The 11471-nt window shown below is 34.8% G+C and overlaps 1 protein-coding gene across 2 annotated transcripts; it reads left to right on the top strand.

Annotated features, from left to right (window-relative positions):
* The first annotated feature begins 412 nt into the window (after positions 1 to 412).
* On the top strand, positions 413 to 11400 carry LOC129259191 (uncharacterized). Of its 2 annotated transcripts, XM_054897492.2 has the most exons (6): positions 413 to 765; positions 5532 to 5670; positions 6133 to 6252; positions 6907 to 7044; positions 7840 to 7968; positions 9189 to 11400. In XM_054897492.2, the coding sequence occupies exons 1-6, from the start codon at positions 737 to 739 to the stop codon at positions 9417 to 9419; spliced, it is 786 nt and encodes a 261-aa protein (XP_054753467.2). In that variant the 5' UTR covers positions 413 to 736; the 3' UTR covers positions 9420 to 11400. The 2 variants fall into 2 exon arrangements, with proteins under 2 accessions (XP_054753467.2, XP_054753468.2); XM_054897493.2 differs by lacking the exon at positions 6133 to 6252 and having other exon boundaries at positions 424 to 765; positions 9189 to 10343.
* Positions 11401 to 11471: the final 71 nt, after the last annotated feature.

Genomic DNA, 11471 nt, shown 5'->3' with positions numbered 1-11471 from the left:
CCTCACATGTTTCTTATTACCTTCATGGGAAGCCACGCAATTTATTTTTATTATCTAATCACATTATTTGATGTTTTCTTGTATTTTTATCCTATTTGCGAAATAAAGATTGAATTGAATTGAATATATATATAGAGCTATGATAAAACCATCCACTATTTTGGGCCATGGAGCAAGGTTTTGGCCATGCATGCAGCTGCTCAGTGGAATGTCATATGTAAACACTGTCTGATGGCCTGAGTGAGGGTATTACATAATAACCCTGCTCATGGCTCTGTGGTTGAAGTAGGGGATTATCTATACTCCTCAGTGGTCATAAAATTTGGTTTACAGACAGATGAAGTTATCCAATGAAAGCTCTCTGAAATTTTGGGTGGGTGGGACTTATTTTGACCGTGGGAACAAGATTTCCAAAGAAGAAGCAGACTCTGAAATGGCTCGCTTCGCTCGCCCTTTCAGGCTGGTTTGCTTCGCAAACCAGCTGCAGATCCCACTTCACGAGCCATTCAGAGTCTGCATAGCAGACTAATCGTGCAACAACAAGAAAAAACTGTTGCAGGTGGTCGTAAACAGGTCGTACGTCAATTGTGAAAGGGGCTTTAGAAACGATTTCTTTCTAACGTTAGGCAGGCTTGGTGTGGCACGGTTCGTGACAGTTCTCTGTTTGTACAAGAAAATTGAAAATGAAGACGAACAAGAGACGAAAGAAACCAAAGAAACCAGTAACAACTAGCCTATGAACTTAGCCAGCCAAAATAACGAGAGGTGAGCCTAGCACTACATACAGTCGAGCTCCCCCCTAGCTTCGGCGTTGTCCGAGCTCGAGTCTCGATGACTCAGTCTCCGCTATTACATTAGTAGGATGGGGGTCGGGTGTCCGGACACTTTATATTTTTGAAGCCTTCATTTTTGTCTTTGGATTACACTAAAAATATGAATTCAATAGTTGTAATCATCTTCTATTTTGTTCTCAATAATATTTCCTAACATTTTGTACTAAAAGTTGATGAAACTTTGCTTGTAAATTTTTCCAAATGACTTTCTAAAATTGATCGTCCGGACACACAACCTGTCCGGACACACAACTGGGTATACTAGGATGGGGGTTGGTTGGTGTTGGAGTTAAGTTGGCGCTCTTCAATCTGGTAGATTATCTGCGCCAGGTCGTTTCCGAGTTAGTTGCTTAATTCCCGCATCAATGTCCTCGGCGTTAGACTAGTCTGACCTGTCATATAGCGAGGTGCAATATAATTATTATTAGTTACCACCACCATTAAATTGTGCGTTTTTGTACTTCATAGTATGCAAACTTATATAAGAAGCTAGGTCGAAGCTCAATTTTAGTAGTCTAAGAATTATCACTAATCATCAGAACAAAAGGAAGAGAGAGAGAGAAAGAGATGGAGAGAGATCAGTGGAATATTCTTATTCGAATCTCTTTGTTTTTTTCACGTAATTCAGGATGACTTTATAATCTGCATTTCTTCCCAATAATGTTGCTAGATCTGATATTGGCTTGTTTAATTTCAGGCTTCTTTGCATAATTCTTCTTTCTCTTTCATATTTCTTACATTGTAGTAAAAAATGTTCTATTGTCTCAGGAACCTGACAATGGGAACATAGACCATTTTCATGTTGATTAAATTTATACAGATAATAATTTAATTTACATTTTCCGAGTCTTAAACGGTGTATCATAGTCTCTTCAAACCGAATGAGACCTTGATAACTAATTGTATCTGCCACGTTGGGTTGGATGCTAAATAAATGTCTTCCTTTAGATGAGGATACCCATTGAGCCTGCCAGATTTCTTTATAAATCAAAGACATGTGGGTTTTCCATTCCTCTTTGATATATGGAATGTTTAATTCAACTTGTTCTTTTGATGCTCCTTTTTTTGCTAAAGGTCTGCCACATCGTTCCCGTGAATACCACAATGGGATGGTATCCATTCAAAATTGACATAAATATCTGATGATTGTAAAACTTTGATTTTATACAAGATATCAACAATAAGATTGTTTTGTATACGATTGCTTTCAAGTGCTTGAAGAGCAGACAACGAATCTGTAAAAATTACCACGGACATACCTCTGTTATCTCCTAGCCAATCAAGTGCCATTACCATTGCTGTTAATTCGGCTCTCATTATACTTACAGAATTTAATCTATAGAATCTTTTAATATCCAGTTCTGGTATATAAAAAGCAGAGCCGGTTCTCTTGTCTTCTTGTTTTGATCCATCAGTGTAGATATTTAAATAACCTTTCCATCTTGTATCAAGTTGTATGTATCCTTTCTGAGACACAGTTTTTCATATCTTGTACTAAGTTACATTGTTTATTGATAATCTTATGGATATAGTAAGATATATTAGGTATTTCATATGACCAAAAAGGTTCTCGTAATATTCTTTGGCTTAGTTGTTCAATTTGGATCTCTTCATTTGGCTTACATGCTCTGACTACAAAGGGTCCACGACCTGATTTCCAAGTAAATTGATCAATATACCAGGAAGGTTCAATAATTTCTAAAGTAGGATGATGACTATCTCTGTTTGTTAAAAGATAAAACATGTATTTGTCAACAGACAGTTCTCTTCTCAGTTGTAAAGGTCTTTCACCACATTCTACCTGTAGTGCTTCAAGGGCAGGGTTATATACTGCACCAGTTATTATTTTCAGTGACTGATATTGGATTGAATCTAATTCTTGTTTTAGCGAAAGGCTAGCCGAGTCGTATAACTCACATCCGTAGAGTCTAATATGGATCTAATAAGACCTTTGTATATTATATAAAGAATCGTTTTATTATTTCCCCAACTTGTTCCTGCTATACACCGTAACAAATTGATTCTTTTTTAACATTTGAGTTTTATATAATCGATGTGCTTTTTCCAGGTGAGTTTCACATCAAACCAAATACCCAGAAACTTATATTCTTTGTATTGTGGTATAGAGTTATCTTTAACCTTAATATTTACCTCTATATGCTGCCTATTCGTTAAAATCATAACAGCAGACTTTTGAGGAGAAATAATCATACTCCAGGTTGAGCACCACTGTTCAATTTCTTTTATAGCTTTCTGCATTTTCTTTTGTAAAAAGTCAAGATTTCTGCCTGAGCACCATACGGCAATATCATCGGCATACATAGAGATTTTTACAGATTTTTCTATCAGTTTTAGATCATTCAACATTAAATTGAACAAAATTGGACTAATAACACTACCTTGGGGCGTTCCATTTTCCAGAACAAATTGTGAAGATAACTGGCCATTTATTTTTACCTTGCAATATCGATCTTGTAAAAATGAATTAATCCACTGTAACATTTTTCCTTTTATACCAGCTTGATGACATTTAAATACTATTCCCTTTCTCCATAAAAGGTTGTATGCCTTTTCAAGGTCAATGAAAATAACTAGGACATACTCCTTGTTAGCTAATCCTTTCTCTATGTCCGTTTCTAATCTAAGGAGCTGATCTAAAGAACTTCTATTTTTTCTAAATCCTGCCTGTGTTGGTGTCAGGATACTGCATCGCTCCATGAACCATACAAGTCTATTTTTAACCATTCTTTCCATCATTTTGGAAAAAGTTGATGTCAAGGAAATAGGTCAATATGAAGAAGGGTTTGTTGGGTCTTTACCTGGTTTAAGTGCAGGGATCTGGGTAGAATAATGCCAATCTGAGGGTAGAATTGAGGAATTCCAAATATTGTTTACTAAAACTAATATGAACCGAAAAGCTACTTTCGGTAGGTGTTGTATCATAATTGATTTGATACCATCTGTTCCTGCTGCAGAATTTTTCATTTCTTTAACAGCGCTTGTTAATTCATCATATGTAAATTCATCATCAAGAGGTGATTCAGAGGAGCAGCTTTCTTTGATCGTATTTTGTATTAAATTTTCAAATGAATTTCTTCTAATAATCTCGTCATTGTCTAATCGATTGTCTATCATTTTAAAAGCCTTAGCAACTAATTCTGCCTTTTCTTGAGCATTAGCTACTGGTGTATTGTTTTCTGTTAATAAATTGGGAAATATATGTTTTGAGACAGAACCATTTTGTAGTCCTTTTACCATTTCCCATACTTTTCCTAAGTTGGATGTTCTCCTCAAAGACTGACAGTAATTTAACCAGTATTCCTTTTGTGTTCGTCTCTTTATTTTTTGGGCATATGCTTTCTTTTTCCGATACATTTCCAAGTCCTCCTGTCTAAAATGTCTATTTAATCGATTTCTATATTTATTTATTTCTTTAATTGCTTCTTGGTATTCTAGTGTCCACCAAGGAACTGGGTTTTTGGCTTTTCGATTTCGGCCTGCTTTGCGAAGGGTTTCTTCTGCCACTTCGTTAATTATCTGCAAAATCAAATTGTATTTATCTTGAATATTCAGATCGTGTGAAAATTGTAATATCTTTATTTTACTAAATTTATGTTTCATTTTTTCCCGATATATTTCCCAGTTTACATGCTTGAAGGACCAATTCTTTTTATGAGGATTCTTTTATGGGGGGGTCGGGTGTCCGGACAGTTCATCTTTTTGAAGCCTTCTTTTTTGTCTTTGGATTACACTAAAAATATGAATTCAATACTTGTAATCCTCTTCTATTTTGTTCTTTATAATATTTCCTAACATTTTGTACTAAAAATTGATGAAACTTCGCTTGTAATTTTTTCCAAATGACTTTCTAAAATTGATCGTCCGGACACACAACAACTGGGTATACAGTGCAGTGGGACGTGGTCAACCGGGTCCTCAAAAAGTGACTCCTCTCATCTAATTTCAAATTATAAAATGCTCTTGCATCGATTTTTGGCCTTATCCTGAAATAAGTCACCTCTCTTCTTGTGTGTCAGTGCGTGTGCGCTCGTTGTGTACAAAGTCAATGGGAGATGAAAGAAATCACTGCCACTGACGAAATAAACGGCAGTGAATGGAGTGATGACTTAAACCAGGATAATGCTCGATTTTTTTTCTCCATAATCTTGAAAATATGATCTTCTAGGTCTAAACAATAAAGATGCTGAATGGCCAAGGGATCCAAATACAAATAATTTACAAAGGGAATCATGACATCTATATTATTAAAAATCTAACCCGGCCCAGGCATATTCCAGGGAGCTCCTGACATTGAGGCACAAACTGCATGGACCCTCAAAAAAAGGAAAAGTTCCGTCTCGTTAGTCTCCTTTCAAAATTTGATTTGATTTGATTTATTGTTTTCTTCTACATCCATGGAACATTCGTATAATACATTTTCCATAACATAATATGTTAGCATTTTGGCATGAATCATAAATAAAGTGTACAAAAAAAAATAATAATTCCAGACAAAAATGATTAACTACCAAATTATTATATGATATTCACAATTTGCAGGAGAAGGATTGTCATCATAAGCAGATTGCTTGAAGAAAAATGACAATCCCAAATTGAAAACAATATGGCCGATCGATACCGAGAACAAACGCGACATGGAGGTAAAAAATTAAAGCAAATATTTATTTTCACACTCAGCTCAAAGTTCATGAAGAGGAAGGTCATATCAAGGTTGCACACCATCATGAAGGATATTGACAAGGTCAAACAAGATACAACCATCTCTTCAGATGAAAAGAAGATGAAGATTAAGCAGTTAGAACTCAAGATAGAAGAGGTAAAGGTTTATTGGGTTTTCACAATAAATTAATTCTCTTTATAATTAAATCCGTTCCTTCAAAAAAGTTTTTTGGTTTGGGTAACTCAAACTCAAGGAAGGCTTTTAAGCAATTCTAAGTTTGCAGTTACTTATAGTGTTGGTATTTCTTGCTTTATTTTCAATCTGATTACAAGGTCAAGTAATCAGAATTTATTAGGGGTTTGCAAGCTAACAATGACTGAACTTCCCCAGCTCATATAAGCCTAGTATTAAAATGAATCTCTATTCAAACTTAATGATAAGATCCTTTTTTTTCTGCATGGTTGTTAATCACTTACAGTTGAAAATCAAGCCTTACAGCAATTCCCAGAAAATAAGGTGGTTGAAATTTAATACGTCTAATTATATAGAAGTTCAAACTATTGAAAAATAAATTTCTGTTGCATAGTTATCAAACTGTGTTGTATTCATTCCCTTCAGCTAGGGGGATTACACGCCTACCAACAGAGTTCTCTCCTTGGTGAACATCTCCATGGCAACATAAACACATCAAAATGGGTGCTGCAAAAGCTCAAGGAAGCTAATATCCGAGCACCAAAGGTAACTTTACCAGAGGTGATATTCTGAAAACATTCTAATCTCTGTTCTTATATATTTTATCTTTCTCACAGAGATAGGAAGACGCAAAAATCATTGCAAATTCTGAAAATCTTCTTAACATGTTCTTATCACTGTAATGGATGCCCCTTTCTCGTCTCCAAAACACACATTTTTTTACAATCAAAACACATTTTATATTGGCAGTTTTTAAACCAATAGAAGCATTTGTTATGTCAAAGAAAATATTATGCGCACTGTGCGTGCACTAATCATTGGCATAATTACATAATTGGAGTATTAAGAAATTTATTACCGCTCAAAAATGTGTCACGGATCTTGTTAGAAGTGTTTATAATTTTTCCACCCCTCCCAATCATTTATAAATTGTGTTTCCCATTTTAGTTGAAATGGGACGGGGGTTTCTTTAATGGATCAACAATGTGCTGCACTCAAATCTGCTGCGGTAAATGCCTGGGTACAGACAGAAAGTATTTACTCAAAAAGCCGTGAGCAACTGAATCGGTAGACTAGCATAGGCAGGGTAATAGGAAGCGCCTTGAGCTCGTAACAACGTGGATGTGTGCGCTATACGAATACCATGTACATGTATTATTATTTACGCCGACTTTTTAATTGAACACCATATCTTTTCAGGGATCAAAGTTATGTTTACTGGATGTTGGGGCCCTGCAGGAGAATTACTCCAAACAAAGTAAATGGTTGGATGCAGAGGCCATTGATCTAAATCCACAGTGTGAAGGCATCATCAAATCAGATTTCTTTGACTTTAAGGTACTAGTATCAAATATTTAGATGAACCATTTAATATTCATATCTGAATATGGTCATTGCTTTACATAAGAGAAACTGAAATCATGAATAAACTGAATAAAGAAAAGTAGTAAACATACTGTACACCAAAGCAGCCAAACCTTGAACTTTGAAGAATAATTCCTATCATCAGCTCCAGACATATCATTGGATGGAGACATTCTTTGTATCAGTGTGAGGTTCCATGGTTAAGTAAATAGCAATTTTATAGTTTAGTAATTATATGCTATATATATATATATATTTTGCTGAACAATCATACAAATTGTTAATTTTTGTTCATTAATGAAATGTATATTTTAATAATAATAATAATATTCCGCATTTATATAGCGCTTAACACATCGGAGCGACGTCTCTAAGCGCTTTACAGATATATTATTACCCCGGTCATCGGATCCTTGCATGCCCGCATACAATGTATGCACCTTCTCCACTCCCTGGGGAGCATTCCAACAAGAGTTCCAAGACTTGATTGCTAGGCATACTATATAGGCTTTCGCATCCTACCGGGTACCCATTTAACACCTGGGTGGAGAGTGGCAAATTGTGAATTGACGCCTTGCCAAAGGACGCTAGGCCATGGTGGGATTCGAACACACGACCCTCTGATTACAAGGCGAGAGTCAGAACCGTTACACCACGGCGCTTCCACATTTTAGACTTCCCTCTCCGTCTACAATGCAAAGTTTGATAACTGTGATGTATTAATGTTGAGCATTCATTGAGATTTGATTGTTTTACACATACATGTAGGTTGGGGAGTCTGATGTCTATGACATCATAGTTCTGAGTTTGGTCCTAAACTTTGTAAGCTCTCCTTCTCAAAGGGGTGAGATGTTGAAGAGATGCCAGACACTCTGCAGACAGGAAGGACATATTTTTGTAAGATTCAGCTTGAACTTCATTTTTTTTTTAAATTTCAGTTTATTCATTTTTCCACCAATCCATCCATCCATTGTTTTTTTTAACGAACTTATTATTTTTTAAATTTCAATCATGCATTCATTCATTCATTCATTCATTCATGCATGCATGCATTGTATTCATTCATTCATTTTAATTTTTTGATTCCCTCATTTATTTATTCAAATCATGCATTCATTCATTCATTTTCAATTTATTCATTCATTTTTTTACTTATTTTTTTAAAAAATTCAATCATTTATTTATTCTTTCATTCATCCTCCCTCCCTCCCTTTACAAAAAGATCAGTCATTTTTCTATTGTGTTTGTTATCATGCTAAGAAATGGAGATTTCTTGATTTCATTTTTTTGTGGAATGCACTGTATAATCATTAGTAAGTCTTGTAAGATACAGTGTGCTTTAATATCAGATATTTCATTCAGTAAATCCATTGTTTCACTTCCCCAAAGTGAATGACCAGGAGCTTAATATGAGAATGTTGCGTTGTGTAGCAAGTGCATTGTAGGGATTTTAACACATTTTCCTTCCTAGTGGCACACACCTCCTAATTAAGTGTTAAGCCCGGCTTACACTATGCGATTCAAATTTCAAAGAAATTGTGATAACATTTGTTATGGACATTCCACCTAATAAAATGTTATGGATCAGAGTTCAGAATAGTGGTAGGACTACTGAAATCTAAATTCAGTCAAGTTCAAGCCTCCCTGAATGAATAAGAACAAATTCAATTCCAAATCGTAATGATGTCATCATCGGCTGCGACTTGAAGCCGATTTTGACTTTACTCTGACCACAGGGCTTGCCACAAAGCATGCTACTGATTTTGGTATTAATAATTAATTAATTAATTAATAATAAACCTGAAGTCCTGTTTAGCATAACCTATGTATCTCTAAAAGTTGTTTTCATTTATTAGATTGTATTTTTGATTGTTCAAGTTCTTGTAAACTAGTTAGAAATGAAAAGATAAGAAAATAAAAGTCAAGATAATATTCATTACTCATGAGTGTACCTGTAAACAAAATATGTGATATTTATGACCTGTATTCAAACCAAACATTTTGACTTCTTATTATAGTAAGGGGGGTTCCATCTCTACACATTTTTCAAAACAAATAAGTTTTAAGTGTGTCACTGTATTAATGATTGAATTTTCATTTTATCACTCTATCCACAGATTATGCTTCCTCGTGCATGCCTGGATAACTCTCGCTACTTTGATCACACCCTCTTTGAACAGATGATGGAAAGTTTGAATTTTGACCTGGTGGCTAAGCATGACAGCAAAAAGCTTAGTTTCTTAATGTTCAGGAAGGCTGAGAAGAGGAAAGAAGGGAAGACCAGTTTCCACAAGAGAGAAGTCAGGAATGGGACACGGTGCAACAACTTTTGTATCGTTATGAGATGAGGGATTTGACAGAGCTCTAAGAAGGGAAGATTCAGGTCAACATGAAGTCAGGATGAGGAAAGAAGAGACAGGCAAAGAGAAGTCTAAAACAGCAAAAGGTTAAACAACTAACCTTTACCGTGATGTGTTTGTGGCCTTTGATAAGAAGACTAGTTTTTATGAGAAGTCAGGAATCGGTAATGATGCAACAACTTTTGTGGAGTTTTTCATGAGTCTGCCTTAGACACCTTAATGAGAAAACTGTCTTCAAATAATTGTGACTATTCCATATCATTAATGCGACCAGGGTTTCCCAAGTCGTGGACTCGCGCCATGTTTTTTGCATCGGGGGAGCGTTTCATGAAAGGACTTGTCGGATATTTCATCCAACAAATCCTGCTTTATACGGCAGTTACCATAATAACTGCCTCTCAGCCAATCAAGGTCTAGGAAAGATGTCGGATCTGACAACTTGTGGAACAAATATACACTGTATGTTGTTGAAACACTCCCCTGGTCTTGCGAAGGGACACATGCAAGCTACTATGAAAGAAAGTAAATTATCAAATTTTCCACCATCTATTTCATAAATTGTGATAAATTTGTATCTTTGTTTACATAATAATAGCATTTTTGCCATTTAAAAGGCCACATTTATTCAGTTTCTTAGTTTTCATGATGAATGAAGAGGATTAGAATACAGAGTAAAGATGGTCTTTGGCTGAGCACATTGACATGCAGAAACATCATCTTATTTGGGAATGTGTGATTGCCACTTGTGTGTAGACACATTTGACATAGCAATATGGGCCAAATTCATTCCACTTAATGTAGTCAGGAAGTTTCTCTTTTTGAAGTTCCATTAAAATGCATGTAAAAACGTAAACATGATAAGAAAAAAACACATCATGATCATATGAAAGTCAATAAAACCAGTAACACAAATCAATTATGAATACATATTTTTTTTATTGCATGAAAGCTTGAAAATATTTGTGAATATTAAAACATCTCATATTGTTTCACATGAATTGATCATAATATATTCTTTCAGTACTGAATCAGTTACAAATCCAGGCTAAAATCAATACTTGCATTGATATTTGAATCCATTTTTATTCTTTATAAACTTCTGACCTTGAATGGATTCAACAGTGGTTCAAACTTCAAACAAATGTGAGTTTTTCATCGATAAAGAAGAGTAATTACACGCAGAATCATTCTTTAAATTAATAATAATAATAATAATATGAACATTTGTAATGCGTCGGTATCCATCATAAAAAGATGCTCATGGCGCAATAAAGAAAAGAAAAGGAAAAAGAAAGGAAGGGAGATAGAAAACCTACTAAAAAGAGGGGGCGAATAACAATTACCTAAAAGCTTGTGTGAATAACAAGGTTTTCAGAGAACTTTTGAAAGTGGTGAGACAAGAAATATTGCAGATTTCTTTTGGAAGTTTATTCCATAGGATATGGAATACCAAGCTGATATACCAAATGATATACCAAGCTGCTAAAGAGGAATAAAGATGATATGAACCATACTAAATATTTTTAATGAAGAAATGGAATGAAATGACAGATGACTATCAATTAATTAATTTGAATTCCTTGAAATACATCACCCTGATATACTGAACAGAAAGTTGCGAAAACAACTCTTTTTATGCTTAGTAAGCTCGACTGTATGGCCCGTATTCTGAAGTCGGGTTTAACTTAGACCACAGCCTAACTCTGTGCTAAAATTATGGGGAGCTAAAAATTCAAAACTTCTGTTTATATTGTATATTTCTTAATACTACTTTGTTTCCTTTTGCTTTCATAATGAAGAAAAATACTTATAAATACTTCAGTTATCATTCCTAGACAATTATGAACAATTTGAGTGTCATGTGAGTTTATAAATTGGATGTGTACTATTAGGGCTGTGTGCCCCAATTGGCTCTTTATAGTTAAACCACTATTTTAAACCAAGGTTTAATTAAAATCCGAGTTCTGAATACGGGCCTTTGTGTCTATATTTATAGTCCTTTATCAGATTAGGAACATCATGATTGTGGAACTTCTGAAA

Source organism: Lytechinus pictus, chromosome 4 (genome assembly GCF_037042905.1).
Source record: "Lytechinus pictus isolate F3 Inbred chromosome 4, Lp3.0, whole genome shotgun sequence".
Taxonomy (NCBI): Eukaryota; Metazoa; Echinodermata; class Echinoidea; order Temnopleuroida; family Toxopneustidae; genus Lytechinus; species Lytechinus pictus.
Note: the sequence above shows the minus strand (reverse complement) of the source record. Positions and strands in the feature narration are given on the sequence as shown.